Here is an 18,826-nt window from a genome sequence, read left to right on the forward strand (position 1 = left end):
ATGCTCTGGTTTCCTCCCACATTGCAAATACATACGAGTTGGGTTGAATAAATTGTTAGCATGCTATGTTTATCTATTTATCCCTTTTGGCCCTTCAATACATGCCGATCAAGCAACCCCACTACCCTGATTAACCCTAATCTAAACACGTTCCAATTTATAATGACCAATTAACTTACCCAGTACATCTTTGGACTGTGGAAGAAAACCGGAGCACCTGGAGGAAACCCACGCATTTCACGGGGAGGATGTACAGAGACTCCTTACAGAATGGAGCCGGAATTGAACTCCAAACTGCCCCAGCACATCTCGGGCTGTGTTGGTCGTCGATGCAAACAAAGCTTTTCACTATATGTTTCCATATAAATATGACAAATTAAGCAAATCTAATCTCAACCTCACAAGTAAATTTTTCATTGCACCACTACATCCATGTCCTTGTGCACAACAACAAACTCGACTCTTTGACTTTGAGTTTGAAAGTTCAATTGGAAATTCAGGAAAAAGCAGAAGAAAATGTCAAGAATGAGAAACAGAGTCCGATGCAGAATATTTCCACGTGCAAGTCGATTAGCACGGACACATTTAATAGAAAGCTGAATCTGATGAAAGAATGTGCTCATCAGGATTAAGTAGGAGGGAGAATCCGGGACAAGTAACAACATTGTCTGACTGGGCTGACTGGCTTGTTGCTGTATTATAATTTCAATATTAAAAGATTTCTGCTGCAGTGTCAAAGAGCAGGGACTCTCAGATATTCTAGTGGTAAGACTCTTCATCATTGAGACACTTTTAAGCACTTTATGTATATCCTTTGGGGGTGTATCGGGTATTCAGGGAGGGGTAGTACATCTGGTGAAGGGGCTTGTCATGTCCATTCTGGGCAGCTCACTCAACTTCGGGCCCCACCGGACACTCAGCTCTCACCTGTGTCTCCACGTAGCTGTTTGCCTGTGACAGCGGCCACACCTCGGTACACTGCTTTGAAAGGCAGGGTAAACCTGATGAGGGTAGCCAGTGGGCTTATACCCCAGTGAGATAGGGTCATTCCTGTCCTAGCATGTGAAGTTAGCTCTGGTGGACTGGGTAGCTGAAATTAACAGTGAGATCCAATGTTCAGGAAGGCAGTTCTGCAACGCTCTGAGGAGATCAAACGGCACAGTCATCCACTGCAACCAAGGAACACCCAGTTTATGACATCTACATATACCACGGGATCCAAACGTCTGAGGTCAAGAGAATGGAACTGCCTCAGTGCCACAGCTTTTGCATTTTAAAAACTCTCCTGCACAGATTTCACTGTCATTGTCAGATATGACAGACAACCAACATATATATCCTGTACACATGGGCAGAACTGGCCATGAGGACTTCATGACTGCAATCGTTGCCATTCCAGTGGATTTTTCTGAAAGCATTCACTGGCCTTTTGGTAACAGACTCTCTTCAACTTCATTTGGAGGATCTCTGAACAATTTAGGATTGGCCTAAAAGATTTTCAAAGGCACAAAACAGTATGGACAATGGAAATCAGAAACGAAGAGGGAAAACACGATAAATTATCACAGCTCAGACCTCACCAATGGGGTGGAGACATAGCAAGGTCTGATGAAAGCTGTGCATACTCTGGTTCGGTGTGGAGGGAAGGCTGCTCTGTTAGAGGTGCCATCCACTGGTTAAGGTAGCATATTAAAGGTGTAAAAGATCCCACAGCACCATTTTGAAGATAAACAGAGGGGTTAACTTAGTGTCCTACCAAGTCGAGACGAGTTTATTATCATGTGCACAGTAAGGCTTGAAATACAGGCACAATAAAATGAAACTTGCCAGTTGCAGCATCACAGACACTTGGGTACAGCCATCAAACAGAACAAATTATACAATGACGAAACAAGACTGCAAAACAAAGCATTAGTGCAAAGAAAAAGACAACCAGTGGCCAAGTTCATGGCAGTGCAAGAGGGGATCCACAGTGTTCTGTTCCTGAGCTAGTGTTAGGGTTGTTCAGGTATTTCAAGGAACTTGATGGTTGTAGGAAAGTGGCTGTTCCTGAACCTGGTAGTGTGGGACTTTACACTTCTGTACCTCCTGCAGGGAGAAGAGGTCATGGTGGGGATCCCTGATTGTAAACGTCACCTTCTTGAAGCAGCATCATGTGGTCATCAGAAAAGGGCCACTTGGGGAAGCTTGCTGTACACAAACTTCTACAGCAACCACAGGCCTATAGCATCACACCTGCTACTATGTGATTTGGGATCTTGTGATCGGTGCTATCTCAAGGTAGTTTTTTTGCCAAATAGAGCACAAAAGCTAAAATGTCAAAGGTGTGGAGAGGCCGACACGAGGAAGTGAGTTACACCCCACTGCACCCTTCCCTGCCACCACACTCACCTCATGAAGGAATGTGAATTAGGGGGTGAAGGGGGCACTTCTGTGTCATTGAGGAACTGCTGGCTCTGACTGTAGGCGTAGAAACGAGGAGACAACATGGGGTCGGAGTCCTCCTCCAAGAGCTGGCGGATTAATCGGCCCGCCTGCGGCGACAGGCGAGCTTCCTCGGATTCTGCGTCAGGGCTCTTCCACATCTGGAGGGCTGGCCCAGCTTCTGGAATAACAACCACCTCAGGGTTAAAAGCTGCTGCTGTCTTGGGGAAGCACATGACTACTGTCAGTCTTCTTGCAAAACCCCAGCCTGCAACTGTACTCCCTCATGCAGATTTAACACATACAGCCACGATGGGCTAGGCCACTGGCAGTGCAGTCCTGGACATCCATCAGAATCTAGCTGTCAAATCGTGGGTTTTGCTTTATTACAGACCAACACATTCTGGGAATTGTGGTTCACTGGGATGTAGGTGCGTGAGAGGATAACATGGAAGGGAGGGCAGTAAAAGCAGGTGGATCAGGAAAGGTAGTGAACAGTTTAGGATAACACATATAAAAGTGGACTGGCAAATGTATACCAAACTAAGATCTAGAATAGTAGGTGTGTGTCTGTAGGAGAAATGGAGCGGGGTGAGAGAAAGTGCTGAAAATGAGGGAAACAGGCACGGGGAGAGAAAAGTGTGGATGGACAGATGGAAAAATGGAAAGATACATCTAGAGGAAAATAGGAGAAAGGAAGGGAAGAGACAGACCAAGAGAATAGTAAGCAAGGGGAAGAGGGGAGTAGTGAGAAGGGAGAGGGTGAGGGGGAGAGAAAGGGAGAGGGGGAAAGAAAAGAGGAAGAGAAGGAGAGCAGCAGGAGAGAGGGAGGGCGCAGTTTATCCGTTTTACATGTATGCTTGTGTGCTCTTTCTGTACATGGGTTTACCTGTCTGTTCACATTGCACATGTCTGTGTGCTTAACTAACTACACGCTTAGTTTTTGTGCAGTGTTGGAGTGTTGTGTGTGCAAGTTTACCTCTACGTGTATGTGCTCATATTGTGCTATCAGTACATGGCTACATGGTCTGTGGTCACTACTGTATTTCTTTGCATAGGTGTGCACTTTTCTTGTGATATCCGCAGCTGTAGTTAGCTTGTGTAAGTATAACACCGTATTTGCCCCAGCTACTTGTGCTTATAACGCTGCAGGGGGCGGGGAATTCTGGGTGTCCTGTGTCCAGCTATATACAATTACTTAACTGTCACCGCAGTCTAGGTAGAGAATTATTGAAATGAAGCACGGGTATAGTGCGTCAAGCACACTTCAGAATTCTCGAGGGTATGCAATTTTACAGGCAAGAAGCTCCAGTATCTCCCGTGATCAAAATAATACCTTCTACTCAAGAATCGTTTCTAAAAATGCACCAGTAAACACTGCACTCCAGGCATTCTGCAATTCCAGTTTAATAATTTTAAGCTCTAGCCATACCAGTATGCAAACATATCTTCCACCAACTCGCTGCACAAGGAGAAATGAACAAGTGTAAGAAGCGAGATAAATACCACAAAATATTAGTAAAGCTGCTGTTACTTCTAGAAAGCAGCCAACGAAACGATTTTGGAAACTCCTGTTTAGGAGGCATCTGCCTCTGGATTAGAGCCCCACAGTCGAAAGGTTACCTCCCAGCTCCTTGTCCTCTGACAAGCCAGTCAGGTCCAGACGAGGGATCTCCAACGTGCTGCTGCCTTCCGCTGTAGCTGGTTCAGGAGTCCTCGGTGTTCTGGCCACGTCGCTTTGGCTCGGAGGTTCCTGAATCTTCATGGCTGTATTCTGAATAATCCCCGCAAAATATAAAAAAAAGTATCTATATCAGCGATGGAATGAGATTGTAAATAAACGCCGAGGGAGTGCAAAAACTATTTCGCTGGTTTGGGTTCAAAGCAAAACAACAAAAAAAATGTGCTTCCTCAAATCCACTACTCTCCGACCCTCCCATTGTGATTATCTGATGGGCTGTGATATGTGAAGGCGGCCCATCTGCCTGGTTGACAATCCAGCTCGTAGAGTGACAGGCAGCTTTATCCCACCCATCCCCCGCCTTGTTTATGAATCCCAAACGCTGTGTGCTGCTGTAGCAAGCCGCTCTATTTCTGTGCTGGGCGCGGTTTCCCCAGCAGATACCTACAGCTAGACGGGAATGTTTCCTTAACCATGGCTGTGAATAGCGTAATAAAGTGGATCAAACAAGCGTGCAAGTCGGCAGACACATACTTATGCAGACTGGGCAACTGGCTGAGGGCGAGCTGGGGCTGTTTTTCCGCGGGACCCGATGGGTTGTGAGGTGAGGCACGCAGCTCTATTAATAGAGCAGGAGGAGGGCCTTCCTTCAGAAGCTCACGTTCACAGTACAGGCATTACGTGACTCGCAGACATCTTCAAACAAAAGAACAATCTGTAACTCTGGGTTTGCATGTGCTGGCAGGGAGCCAGATCAGACCAGAAGCAGACGCTGGTGTTAGTCTGCCTCTTCGAAATGCTGGTTATTACTTATTTATTTTTAAGGCAGTGAGTCACTTAGACCTGCACTCAGCTGGTGGCGTTTCATGAAGAGAAATACATGTCAAACCGCAAACAATAAATAGGTTAGTGGAAAGCCATGGTTACATAAATCTATCTAAAATATTCGACAACTTAAAGCTGCACTGCGAATTCGAAAGGTAAGTGGTTTGCACCCCTTTATTGAAAGGAGTACATTACAATGAAAAAAATTAGCTGTGCTTATAAAGGCTTGGTGACACCCACCTGAAATCCTGCATGATAGTTTGGTTTCTATGCCTTACAAAAGATGCATCAAAGCTTTGTTAGAACACTCTTTGGGCTGCAGTGGTTTAACACAGTGGAATGGGACTTTTTTTTTGAGATCAGACAATCTTACTGAAAACATATAAGGTACCCTGACTGCATCATGGCCCAGTAAATGAATGTGCAGAAATGTAAGTAACCGCACAGAGAAGTGGTATCAACCCATCAAAGGTACATTTCTTTCCCCATCATCAGTAGTATCTACAGGAGCTGTTGCCTCAAAAAAACAGCATCCATCAAAAACAAAGATCCCCACCATCCAGGCTATTCTAGCTTCTCACATGTACCATCGGGCAGGAGGTACAGACACTTTTAGTCCCACACCATCAGCTTCAAGAACCGCTACTTCCCTTCAACTCTGGCTCTTGAACCAACCGACACCACTCTAATCGCAAAACCCTGACTATCACAAAACTATGACCACTTTGTACTGCAATAAACTTTGTTTTTGGTACTAGCTGTCCTTTCTTATATAATTCGTGTTTAATTTTGTTTATGTTCTTTTTCTTGAATAAATTAACAATCATTTGTAATGGAAACAAATTTCGCTCAGAGTGCTGTGAACCTTTGGAATTTTTTATGGATGCTGAATAAAGCTAAGGCCATGATTTTTGGATAATATGTAGTGTCTTCAGCGACGTAAGGATAATATGGGAATGCGGTTAATATCCAATAGATCTCAGTCAATGGCAAAAGGAGATGGTGGGGGAGAGGGGAGAGGAGTCTTCTCCTGTTCCTAGTCCTCATGTTCTTACGTTGAGGCTGGGAGAAGCATTGTGCAATGCAAGTCCTTACTCCATTGGATTTTAAGGATGCTTTAATTTTCTTTCAGGCCTTTTCTTGTTTTTCCTTCAGAGCAGTGATGTTGAAAATGAAGCTGCGGTCTCAGCAAGACAAGGCAACTCTTGCCTGCCCAGTGGTGGGGGCAAGCTGAGGAAAATCTAATATCAGTTACAGTTTTACTTAATTTTTTCTTAAGTCTGTGTTTGAAGATTTAATATGTTTTTTAAGCTATTAAACTGAAAAAGTTTGCACGTAGCAAACTGCCCTGTAATCTGATTTAGTGATGCTGATCAAGTGATTAACACTTGCCAGGGGACCGGGGAAGATTTCTCAGTTGTTCTCTCAAGCTGTGTGACACATAGGAAATAGGAGCAGGAGTCGGCCATCTGGCCCGCCGAGCCTGCTCCGCCATTCAGTAAGATCATGGCTGATCTGGCCACGGACTCATCTCCACCTACCTGCCTTTTCCCCATAACCCTTAATTACCCTACTAGGCAAAAATCTATCCAGCCTTGTCTTAAATATATGTAGTGAGGTAGCCTCCACTGCTTCATTGGGCAGAGAATTCCACAGATTCGCCCTTCTCTGGGAAAAGCAGTTCCACCTCATCTCCGTCCTAAATCTGCTCCCCCGAATCTTGAGGCTATGTCCCCTAGTTCTAGTCTCATCTACCAGTGGAAGCAACTTTCCTGCCTCTATCTTATCTATCCCTTTCACAATTTTATATGTTTCTATAAAATCTCTCATTCTGAATTCCAGTGAGTACAGTCCCAGGCGACTCAATCTCTCCTCACAGTTTACCACCCTCATCTCTGGAACCAACCTGGTGAACCTCCTCTGCACTGCCTCCAAAGCCAGTATATCCTTCCTCAAGTAAGGAGACCAGAACTGCACACAGTGTTCCAGGTGCAGCCTCACCAGTACCCTGTACGATTGCAGCATGACCTCCCTGCTCTTAAATTCAATCCCTCTAGCAATGAAGGCCAGCATTCCATTTGCCTTCTTGATAGCCTGTTGCACCCACAAACCAACCTTTTGTGATTCATGCACAAGCCCTCCCAAGTCCCTCTGCACAACAGCACGCTGCAACTTTTTTTTACCATTTAAGTAATAATCTGCTCTTTCAATTTTCATACTTTCGATTCAAAGTCATAACTACAGATGCTGGAAACCTGAGATAAAAACATCAGAATCGCCCAGCAACTCAGACAGTAACTGCAGAAGGAGTAGCAGAGGTCAAGGACAAGAAGTTTTGCCTGATTTGGTGAATGTTCCTGGCATTTTCTGTTCTTGTCTCTTTTACATTCATCTGAGACTGCAAACAAGGCATTGGTTTAATGCTGCATCTGCAAGATACCACTTTAAGCAGTGCAGCAACTCACACAAATGTTTGTGTCGGTGTCTGGGGTAGGACTTGAACCCACCACATGTGGCAAGGACAATGTAAAGAGAAGCAAAGAGATCTTGATGTGCAGATGGGCAATTTTTTTTTGAAAACAGCAGCGTTGTTTGAAACAACACACATCAAAGTTGCTGGTGAACGCAGCAGGCCAAGCAGCATCTGTAGGAAGAGGTGCAGTCGACGTTTCAGGCCGAGACCCTTCGTCAGGACTAACTGAAGGAAGAGTGAGTAAGGGATTTGAAAGTTGGAGGGGGAGGGGGAGGGGGAGGGGGAGATCCAAAATGATAGGAGAAGACAGGAGGGGGAGGGATGGAGCCAAGAGCTGGACAGGTGATTGGCAAAAGGGGATACGAGAGGATCATGGGACAGGAGGTCCGGGAAGAAAGACGGGGGGGGGGGGGACCCAGAGGATGGGCAAGAGGTATATTCAGAGAGACAGAGGGAGAAAAAGGAGAGGGAGAGAAACATAAAAATAAGTAACAGATGGGGTACGAGGGGGAGGTGGGGCCTAGCAGAAGTTAGAGAAGTCGATTTTCATGCCATCAGCATAAAAATAAAAAATGTTTGAAAAACAGGGTCCTGTCCTTACACCAGAAGCATAAAGTATAAAAGCAAAGGAGTTACGTTAAACCTGTATAAAGTACATGTGGACTACAGTTGGTCACTGTCTCCCATTCTGAAAGATAATTATCAAGAGGTGGTGCAGAAATTCCTCACTAGAGAGGCTCTGCATTTCGTATTTTATATTCCTTTACAGAAAAGGAGGCCTTCAGCTCTCTTGAGCTCATGCTAGCTCGCGAGGCATCCCATCAGTTCATTCCCCCTCTTTATTCCCAGTAATCCATTTTTACACAAGCTCTCAAGTTTTTTGCCCACTGCCTATACAAGAGAGGCAATTTATGTGACTAAGTAAACTCCCAGCACATCTTTGGGATGTGACACAAAACTGCAGCACTCAGCGGAAACCCACACAGTCACAGGGAGAACTTGCAAACTCCACAGATACAGCAACAAAGGTCAGGATCATACCCAGGTCACTGTCCCAGAGGGGCTTCAGTTATGTTGAGACTGGAAATGTTGCAAGTTGCTTCTAGAGCAGAGAAGATTGAGAGGGGATTTGATAGAAGTATTCGAAAAAAAATGAAGTATTGGAAATTGTAAATAAAGAAAAAGTTGTTCTTATGAGAAGAAAGGGTTGTATACAACCAAAGTTTTTACCATCAAGACAGGAGTTATGATCTGGAATGCACAACCAGAAGGACAGAAACTAATTCAATAGTGGCTTTGAAAAAAGATTATGAATGTTAAAATTATTGCAGTGTTATGGGTAAACAGCTAAGTAATGGGCTCAACACACAAAGTGCTGGAGGAACTCAGCAATTATCAGGCAGCACTGTGGAAGAGGTATGTGAATGTTTTGGATTGAGACCCTTCATCTGGACCGAAAGAAAGAGGGGAGATAGCCAGTATAAAGAGGTGGAGGGATGGGATTGAGCAACAGCTGGAGGACAATAGGTGGATCCAAGTGAAGAGGCAAATGACTAGGTGCACGGATCTGATCTGAGAGGAAAGTGGAGCATGGAATAAAAGGGAGGGCAAGGAGTGTGTGGGTGATGGCAGATAGGGAGACTGGGGAAAGGGAAGTAAATAGGTTGATGGGGGCCAGGTGAATCAGGAGGGGAGTGAAATTAAAAAAAAGGTGGCAAAGGGAATAGGGAACACTTAATGGAAATTTGAGAATGCAATGTTCATGCCACCAGGTTGGAGACTGCTCAGGCAGAATATGAGGTGCTTCTAGCAACCATGCATCTGCCCTCCATCTGCATTGTATTTTGTGCTGCATGTTTATTATGGTAACTAGTCACGCGGGTAGGGGTGTGGTAAAAGCGAAGGGAGTAAGTTACATCTTCATGCTCTGCTCATTGCAGTTTGTAGAGACCGGCAGATGTCATATCTTTTGCTGGTCATTTAATAATGCTCAATTGTGCTTAGCTCACGTTTCATTGCTTCAAGATTGCATGTTTGCTAATTACTAATAAAAGATCGAATACATATCTTCAACTTTGGAAGAATCATTATTGGAGTGAGGGCGTATCCTGCAAGTATAACAAATCCATCAAAACGCCAACAGCAGCAGATGTTTTAGTTTTGGTTTGGTTAGAATTAGCCACTAAAGTGCTGTTCCTCTAATTTGCACTTAGCCTTGACTTGGCAGTAGCGGAGGCCAAGGATGACATGTTGCTATGGGAATGGGAAGTAGAGTCAAAAGAGCAGACTACAGGGAGATCCAAGCAGCCATGGCCAATGTTCTCAACCTGCAACATGGGCTCTGTATCTCTTCTCCATTAGATCCTGCCTGACCTGCTGAGTTTCTCCAGAGCTTTGGATGTTGCTCCAGATTGCAGCATCTGCCATCTCGTGTCTCTAATGAGTGAGGTCAACTGGATTGTTGTAAAAAGAAACTACAGTCCAATGAGCTGATAGACCTCCTCTACATTGTTCCAACCTAACTCAGATATGGAACTGTAATCAGGCAAAAACACACAGATCTGTGATGTACTGCATCTGTACTTGACTTTCAGAGCAAAGTTGAAGGAACCTACACAGTAAGTGAGGGGAGGTGCAGCTGTGTAAAGTGCTGTTGCAAAACTTGTGGTCAGCTAACTGAATTTATGTTGCCAACCGAAATCCAGTTATGACAACAGACGGAAGACACAAAAGAAACAACAGATGCTGGAAATTTGGAGCAACATACACAAACTGCTGAAGGAACTCAGGTCAGGCAGCATTGTGGGGGGGAAATGGACAGTCGGTGTTTCAAGCCAAGACCCTTCATCAGGAGTGAAAAGGAAGAGGGCAGAAGCCAGAATAAAAGGGTGGTAGGAGCATGAGCTGGCGGGGTGCCATAGCAGAGAAGCAGTTGGCGCATCGCTTTACAGCACCAGCTATCACCGATTGTGGTTGATTTCCCGCCAGCTGCCTGTAAGGAGTTTGTATGTTTTTCCAGTGACCTTGTGGGTTTCTTGTCACATTATAAAAGATGTACAGTTAGAGTGAGTGAGCTTTGGGCATGTTCTGTTGGCGCTGGAAACACGGTGACACTTACAGGCTGTCCGGCATAATCTTCACTGATTTGATTTGACAGGAACAAACTTTTCACTGTTTCGATGTATGTGCGACAAATGAGGCTAACGTTTCTTTGATGGGTAAATCCAGGTGCAAGGGGGAAGTTAAGTAGTTGTGGGGGGAGGAGTAGAAATAGTGTAAGAAGCTGCGAAGTGATAGGTGGAAGAAGCAAAGAAATGAAAAAGATAGAATCTGATTGGAGAGGAAAGTAGACCATGCAATTACGGTAAGGAGGTGGAGATTAGAGGGAGGAAGGTGTAGGTGAGGAGCAGGTCATAAGGGTGGTGGTAAGGAAAGAGAAGGGTAAAAGGGTCATTGGAAGAAGGGAAAATCTAAAAAGGGGAGAGGTTACCAGAAGTTAGAGGAATTGAAACAATTCTTTTCCAGTTTAAGATGGACTTGTGAAGCACAGTGTTGACTTGCTGGCAGCCATCAAAACTATTAGCTACTTTATTAATCATGCTTTTTCTTGGAAACGATCACTGCAAACCACAGCCTGCAGCTTCCCTTTCAGAGCTGAGCTTTTGAACCCCCTGTACGACCTGCCATTTTTGTGGTAGAGCTGAAGGTTCTGGAAGGTGCAGGGTGGTTGCAGTGTGGCAGACGCCAGCCGAGTCAAGGCAGTGGAGCCCAGACCTGAGAACAGGGAATGGCCTTTGCTGGAGTGGACTTGGAGGTGACTCGAAGTGGCAGAACTGAGGTGATGCAGAGTCGAGGTGGCGGGGCTCAGAGCTGGGAGGGGTAAACAAGCCGATGTTTGACCAATTTAACCGGGGTCCCCAACCTTTTTTGCACTGTGGACTGGTTTAATAATGACAATATTCTTGAGGACCGGCCAACTGGGGCGGTGGGGGGGGGGGTGGTGGTGTTCAAGTAGGGTTGCCAACTTTCTCACTCCCAGATAAGGGACAAAAGTAGCAGTCAAATACGGACACTTTGTGTGTTTACCCTGAGAAAGACTACCATGGCTATGAAACCTTGCGCGGGCACCTGTGTGTGCATGCGTGATGTGCACATACATGACGTGCGCATGCATGTAGGTGCCGATTTTTTTTTCTCTACAAATCGGTTTTGGCTTAATCTTCCCGATTCTGTTAAGTGAAACTACACTGTACATACATTATTTCTACTTTATATAGGCTCTGTATTTATCATATCATTCCTGCTTTTGCTATATGTTAGAATTATTTTAGGTTTTGTGTGTTATTTGGTATGATTTGGTAGGTTATTTCAAGTTCAGCAGTGGGCGTGACAGGGAATGAGGAAAGGTGCAGCTGACTCATATTGTTTCCTTGCAGCCTGGTAGCACCTGCTTTGCGGCCCAGTACTGGTGGTTGGGGACCACTAAATTTAAGCGCCAGGTCAGGGTGATGGGCCAGAGGCGAGGGACAGGCCAGTGTTTGGCTCGCTGCTCCAGGAGGTTTACTCGTCTGGAATGGCTGCAATATTAACTGGCTTCATGGCTCTGGACTCAATTTTGTGAACTTCAGTTCTGAATGCAATTTGCTTACTTTTATTGTCTGCACAATTTGTTTCTGTTCCTGTACACTGGGTGTTTGACTGACTTCTTTTTTTAAGATGGGTTCTATCAGGTTTCTATGTTTTATGACTGCCTGTAAGGAGACAAATCTCAAGGTTGTATATAGTACACACACTTTGATAATAAATGTACTTTGAACTTGGACTTTGAAAATTAAGTCCTTCCAGATGAGGCAGCACTTCCATCAGTGCCATTTATTACATCTAGCGTGGCCTCCTCTATATTAGTAAGATTAGATACTAAGTAGGGAAAATTACTGCACTGAGCACCTTTGCTCTGTCCGTCATTAAGGGCCAGGATCTCCTAGTGGCCAGCCATTTCAATTCCATTTCCCATTCCCACACTGCAATGTCTGTCCATAGCCCTTCTGCACTGCCACATTGAGGCCAAATGCAGATGAGAGAAACAACACTCATCTTTTGTGTAGGTGGTTTCCAATCTGATATTAATGTCAATTCTCTAATTTGCAGTGGCAAATCCCCTCTGTCCTTCCCCTCCCCACCCCTTTGTTTCCATTTATTCTTCTGGTTCCTTTATCCCTTCTCTTCCTCTTCTTCCGTCCCTCTACCTACCTAAATCACAACCCTCCCTGCAACCTATCACTTAATAGGTTGTCTCCTCTCTCCCCCATACTTTCATTCTGGGTTCAGCCCTCTTTCTTTCCACTCCTAATGTCGTAATTCAATCATATAATTCATTACTGTGTTGTTCCACTTATCCTGTGGCAGAGCACAGGGCAACAAATGGTATGCCTAAATAATTCAATGTCTGCAGTTGCTAATTTCCAAACCCTCAGTCAAGAAACAAGTGACATGGATAAGGCTGTAACAATGCCACCATGCTAACTTGTCTACTGCTGAGTAGAGAAAGAAAATTCATGCGGTGCCATTCAAAACACTGGTGACTCACTTAAATACATTTGAATGATAATTACCATTGCAATGCAGAATACACAGCAGCCAATTGTGCATAGCAAGCTCCCAGAGGCAGCAGCAGAGTAAATCTACATTGTCTCGTGTTCATGGGCTGCTCAGCAATCTGAATACTGTAAATGTTGATCCATACAATCTCTCTAGAGAAGCTCAAAGACTCACCAAGGACACCCAAAACTCACTTTTCCTTTTGTAATGTAGCATCTTCAGTATTTTGCTTTCTTCCCACACTTTCAAGAATGAAAAAAAAATCTGACCCTTAAAGGCTGTCGGCAAAGCTTAAAACTCCTGGTAATAAATTCCATTCCGACTGGGTTTGAGGATGTGGATAAGTAGCATCATCTGCACACCAATTTGTATCTGAAAAGGTACTTGCAGGAGGCAAATTTAATTGTCTCTTAGCAACACACACACACAAAATGCTGGAGAAATTCAGCAACTGAGGCAGCATCTATGGAAATGAATAAACAGTTGACATTTCAGGCTAAGACCCTTCAGGACTGGAAAGGAAAGGTGTCTCTCCACATTCCCCCCCCCCACCCCCACCACAATTTCTTTCCAACATCTGCAGAATCTTTTGTGTTAATTATCTCTTAAACTGGCCGGTTCATTAACAATTGACATCCTACCTAGAAGTGCATTTAATAATTGAAACTGGTCACTGGGAGTATTGCAGATAGGCAGTTGTTTATCCAATTTACATGCTACAGATGTCAGCACAATAGAAAATTATTCTGGGTGTAAAACTGACTACTGATTGACTAGCACTACATCCCTTTATCAATGGCAGCTCTTGCTCATATTTATTTATCATCGAGTTTAAGACAATTCTTCCAAAGGCATTTTACTGAAAAAAATTGCTTCTTTTAAAACTTGGACAACAGCTTATTGTCTGCTTACATTACACTTTCTCTGTAACTGAAATGAATAACTGTAACTTATTCTACATTGTTATTGCTTTGCCTTGTACTACCTCAATGCACTCTTCTAATGAAAGGATCTTCATGGATGGCATGCAAAGATTTCCACTGTGACAATTATAAACTAATTTACCAATTTAATGCAGAAATGGTGTAGTCACTTTAGATTCAGCAAGATCCCTGCATCAGTAGCGTCCTGGTGCTGGGTTTTGACCCAAAATAGCTATATCTCCTTTTCTCCCACAGAGATGCTGTTCAACCTGCTGAGTTCCTCCAGCAGACTGTTTGCTACTTGAAGTCCTACAATTGTTGGCAGGTTAATTGGCTGCTGTAAATCATCCCTACTGTGTAGGGAAGAATCCGGGAAGAGTAGATCAGGGTGTAGGAGAATAAAAAGGATTAGTGTAAGATCCGCTGTAGGAACCATTTCTACCGACAGGAGAAGGGGCAAAGGCGGGTTACTGGCGCCTTAAAACCAGTCGCTTCAGGAAGATGGGGCTCATCAACTAGTTGGCAGCTCATCTAGGAGAAGGAAAAGTCTGTTCTCAAACCTCCGCTGCCTTGCAGCTACACCCACTCATATCGAATTGTTGATTGAACAATTTTTGTTGGACTCCAGATCATGGTCTCTGTTGGGGGCTTTGCTATTGCTTACTTGGTGGGTGCTGGAACTTTCTGCGGAAATAAGTGGGGGGGGTGAGGGGGGAGGGTTGATGCTCTGCTGCTTGTGCATGGGAGGGGGAGCAGGGGCTTTGGGGTTCTAATGTTTTACTGTCATTCTCTGGAGTTCTCTTCTGTTTTTGTGGATGTCTGCGAAGAGCAAGAATTTCAGGCTGTATACTGTATACATTCTGTGTTATTAAATGGAACCAGTGAATCACTGATATTGATTGCAAAGTAAGTCTTGGCTGGGGTACCAGACACTTCTTCAAATTGTGTAATGGGCTCTTCCACTTTCTTCTGGAGGGGTATTATACTTAGAACTTATTTCATCAGTGGTTTAGTGATCTCGGCATAAGAGATTATGAAAGTTGTTATGCAATTCAATTCTCCCTTTCTCAAACAGCCCTTATAACATTAGCTCAGGCTTAGTGAAATAAAAGTGCTCCTTAAATCACAAATCAATTGAGGTTGATATGCCAGAGTCTACGTTCTCTGACTGGGGTTATCCAGAGGTGGTGTTCCTTCTAGTTTGGATTCAATTAAAGACTTAGTCCAAGAATAAACTACCTTCTGGTTTGCTTCAGATGGCAATCTAAGCTCGAATGCCAAAGTAGTGTGGATTACAGGCAGAAGATATTCAGTCACTGTATGTACGCTGCCCTTTTGACAGTTATCTAATTGGCACCAATCCCCTATTCTTTCATCATGGCTGTGCAGTTTACTTCCACCTTTTAAATTCAAAACTAATTCCCTTCTGAATATCCTTTCAAGCAGATCATAACAACGAGCTCATACAATTTCTCCACAGTACTCTTTTCAGAAAACTCCCGATATAGAGGACTTTATCTTCCAAAGAATACAACTGCACGTCACCCATCATTGGTAACCCATTCCTATTAATATTCTATAAGTTATATGGCAAGGTAAGTTCTTTAGAATGTAGAAGATTGAGAGGAGATTTGACAGAGGTTTACAACATTATGAAGGGTATAGATAGGGTAAATGCATGCAGGCTTTTTCCACTGAGGCTGGGTGGGGCTACAACTAGAGATGGGTTAAGGATGAAAGGTGCGAAGTTTAAGGGGAACATAAAGGGAAACTTCTTCACTCACGAGGGTCGTGAAAATGTGGGATGAGCTGCCAGCACAAGTGGTACATGCAAGCTAGATTTCAATGTTTAAGAGAAGTTTGGATAGGTACATGGACACTAGGGATATGGAGGGCTATGGTCCTGGTACATGTTGATGGGAGTAGGTAGTTTAAATGGATTCGGCATGGAGTAGATAGGCCGAAGGACTTGTTTCTGTGGTGTACTTTTCTATGTCTCTATAACTCAGTCTGGTAACACTCTGAATCCTGGCCAATGCTTTCCTGCCCTTCCTTCAGTGTAGTGTTCCAAATTAGCCAAAAAATCCTGAGATTGGACTTAACCAGCAAATTACAATTTTTAGTCCAACTCCTGTGCTTTCATGCCAATGAAAAATACTACTAGAAATCCAAAATAAAACAAAAATTACTGCAACTATTCATGTAGTCAGGTAACATTGCGAGAATGGAAACATGGTTTGTGGTCTTTCAGGACATTTGATATTTGTTCATTATGCCTCCATAGAGCAGAATCTTAGTGACACAGCTCGTGGTGACTTCTAGTAATCTCGTTTATAGAACTGACACAATCATTACTCACCAAAGTCAGCTTAATGTGATCGTATGAATCCCCATCACAGAGAGCACTCTCTTTTCTGAAAAGCAAAAGAATCCCATTTAATATCACTGAATAAAGGCAGGGGAAGGCCACATGGCCCTTCATTCCTACTCTGTGATTCAATGCAATTATGGCCCATCCACTACTTCTTTGCCCAATCCCTGTACCTTTCCATTCTGCAAGTGGTCAAAATTCCTAGTGCTCTGTCTTGAATATCTTCAGTGACTGGTGCTGTGCAAGTTGATGCCATGAAGCCAACAACAGAAGATTAACATTGGATGACAATTTTTTTTTAAAAATAGCACTATCTTTTACATAAAGTTGGTAGAAATTATTTTATTGTACTGGACAGACAATAAAATGGCTATAATACCAGGGTTCTCACAGATATCTCAATGACAGTGAAGAACAATTTGGGCAATTCTGAGCTGGTGTCATGGTCTTGAAAGTTCAAGTTCTTGAAGGCTCAGAGGACATAGTACCTGGAACAGTACAGCACTAGACAGACCATATGGCCCACAACGTTGTGTCAATCTTGATGCCAATTTGTACTAAATATCCTCCCCCTGTATATTATCCACATTTCACCATTCCCTTCATATTCAATTGTCTACCTAACAGCATCTTAAACTACCCCACTGTTATCACTTGAAGCTTGATGATGAGTTTGGATGGGGTCATCATCATAGCTTGTCACACCAGACAGCCAGCCACTCTCGTGCTGTTTGGTTGATGTTAAGCAGGACAGTATCAGCTAAATCAGGTGAGAGTGGGCAGTTGCGCAGAACGTGTTCAATGTTCTGCACCCTTTCACCACACTCACAGGATTCGCTGGTCTTTAAACCTGACTTCATCATATTGTCTCCCGTCTTACAAACTCCCGCTCTTGCTCTGTTGAGAGTGCACCACTTTCGTCTGTCAAGCAGTGCCCCGTCTGGCAACATTTCTGTGGGGTTCTGGCTTCTGTTTGTTGCCAGAGGTCAATCCTGTATGTTTGGGGGCATGTGCCGTGCGGTAGTTCCTCCACTGTAGTAAAGCTTTTCCTCGATTTTAGGTGGTTGGAAACTGGCACATGATGATGTAGTGGGTGCCGTGGATACAAGTTCTGTTTACCTTTTTCAATTTTTGTTGTAGTGTGTCTTCCGATCTCTGGGGGAGCAATGCCTGCAAGTCTGTAAATGATGTTAGTGGGTGTGGGGCACAGTGTGCCCGTGATTATTCGGCAGTCTTCGTTAAGCAACGGGTCTATTTTCTTCGCATGGGCTGATCTGCCCCACACAGGTGCACAGTATTCTGCAGGTGCATAGCAGAGTGCTAGGGCAGTTGATCTAAGTGCGTGAACATTAGCTCCCCATTTCATGCCTGCTAATTTTTTCAAAAGAGAATTGCGAGAGCCAACTTTCTCTCAGATTTTTTGGATGTGGGTGGCAAATGAGAGCGTCCTATCCAGTGTCACGCACAGGTAAATTGGAGTTGGATAGTGCTCGAGCTCCTTCCCACACCAGAAAATCTTGAGTTTCCCAGCTGCTTCTCGATTCCTCAGGTGGAATGCACACACTTGAGTTTTTGATGGATTTAAGTTCAGAGACCATTTTTCATAATACTGCTTCATTGCTTCGAGAACTGCCGTAAGTCGTACTTCAACTTCTTGGAAGGAGTTAGCTTGTGTTGCTATGCATATGATTGTGTTGTACAGTGAGCTGTAATTGACAATGTATTAGTTCCTGTTGTTCAGATGGTCCAGAGCAGAGTCAAGTGCCACAAGGGGTGCTGGGAACAGACCCAAATGCGAGACACAGACACTGAAGTACAAGGAACAGGACTTGACTAGAGTAGGGACGTGACAGGATTCAAACAAGGAGCAGGGACAAGAGCGCAAACTTGGGCTAGGGAAAGCGGGACCAGGACTAGGTACCATGGACTAGGAGACAAGGCTTGGACTCTGAGCCCGAGACTGGACAAGGACCCAGAACCTGGGTCTTGCCTCGGGCTCGGAACCGGAACCAGGCAAGGACATGACATGGCTTCAGGACAGGATGTGGCTGGGGTCTAGAGGCCTGAGTTTGGAGACAGGCTGGGGTCATAGTTCTTGAGGCTTGAGGCTGGGGTCTTGGGTCTTGAGCTTGGCTGCGGAATCCTCAAGGCTGGGTTCTTGAGTCTTGAGCTTGGCTGCGGAATCGTCGAGGCTTGGGTTCTTGGAGCTTGGCTGCGGGATCTTTGTCTTGAAATGCGGAGGCTGATAACTCGGAGACTGGAGCTGAGAAACAGACTGGGAACTGCACATCAACATAGAGCCGGGACTTATCCTTCGACAAGCCAGGACGCATCTTTAACACAACACAAACATGTGATAGGATAGAACATAGACATAGAGCCGGGACTTATCCTACGACAAGCTAGGACTTGACTTCATCTCCACACCAAGGTGGGACAGGTCTCTCTGTCAGGTAACGGCAGAATGGCCGGACTTACCCGACAGAGGCAAGGACAAGACAAGACAGGTCCCCCCGCAGGGCAACGGCAAA

The 18,826-nt window shown here is 44.5% G+C and overlaps 1 protein-coding gene and 1 long non-coding RNA gene across 8 annotated transcripts in view; one reads left to right on the forward strand and one right to left on the reverse strand.

The window, feature by feature from the left end:
• fam13a (family with sequence similarity 13 member A) overlaps positions 1–18,826 on the reverse strand; it is a 252,954-nt gene that overhangs the window by 22,571 nt on the left and 211,557 nt on the right. For 5 of the 6 annotated variants that reach the window (XM_072256424.1, XM_072256427.1, XM_072256426.1 and 2 more), the window contains 3 exons: positions 16,284–16,338; positions 4,048–4,198; positions 2,392–2,605 (listed from right to left, as the gene is read on the reverse strand). In XM_072256424.1, coding sequence (XP_072112525.1) covers positions 2,392–2,605; positions 4,048–4,198; positions 16,284–16,338 — 420 coding nt within the window. The remainder of the gene's footprint in view (positions 1–2,391; positions 2,606–4,047; positions 4,199–16,283; positions 16,339–18,826) is intronic. The other variant, XM_072256425.1, reaches the window with a different exon arrangement.
• Positions 4,601–18,826, forward strand: part of LOC140196733 (uncharacterized) — a 154,414-nt gene continuing 140,188 nt past the window's right edge. For both annotated transcript variants that reach the window (XR_011885800.1, XR_011885799.1), the window contains exon 1: positions 4,601–5,085. This is a non-coding gene — a long non-coding RNA (uncharacterized lncRNA). The remainder of the gene's footprint in view (positions 5,086–18,826) is intronic.

This window comes from Mobula birostris, chromosome 4, assembly GCF_030028105.1.
Source record: "Mobula birostris isolate sMobBir1 chromosome 4, sMobBir1.hap1, whole genome shotgun sequence".
Taxonomy (NCBI): domain Eukaryota; kingdom Metazoa; phylum Chordata; class Chondrichthyes; order Myliobatiformes; family Myliobatidae; genus Mobula; species Mobula birostris.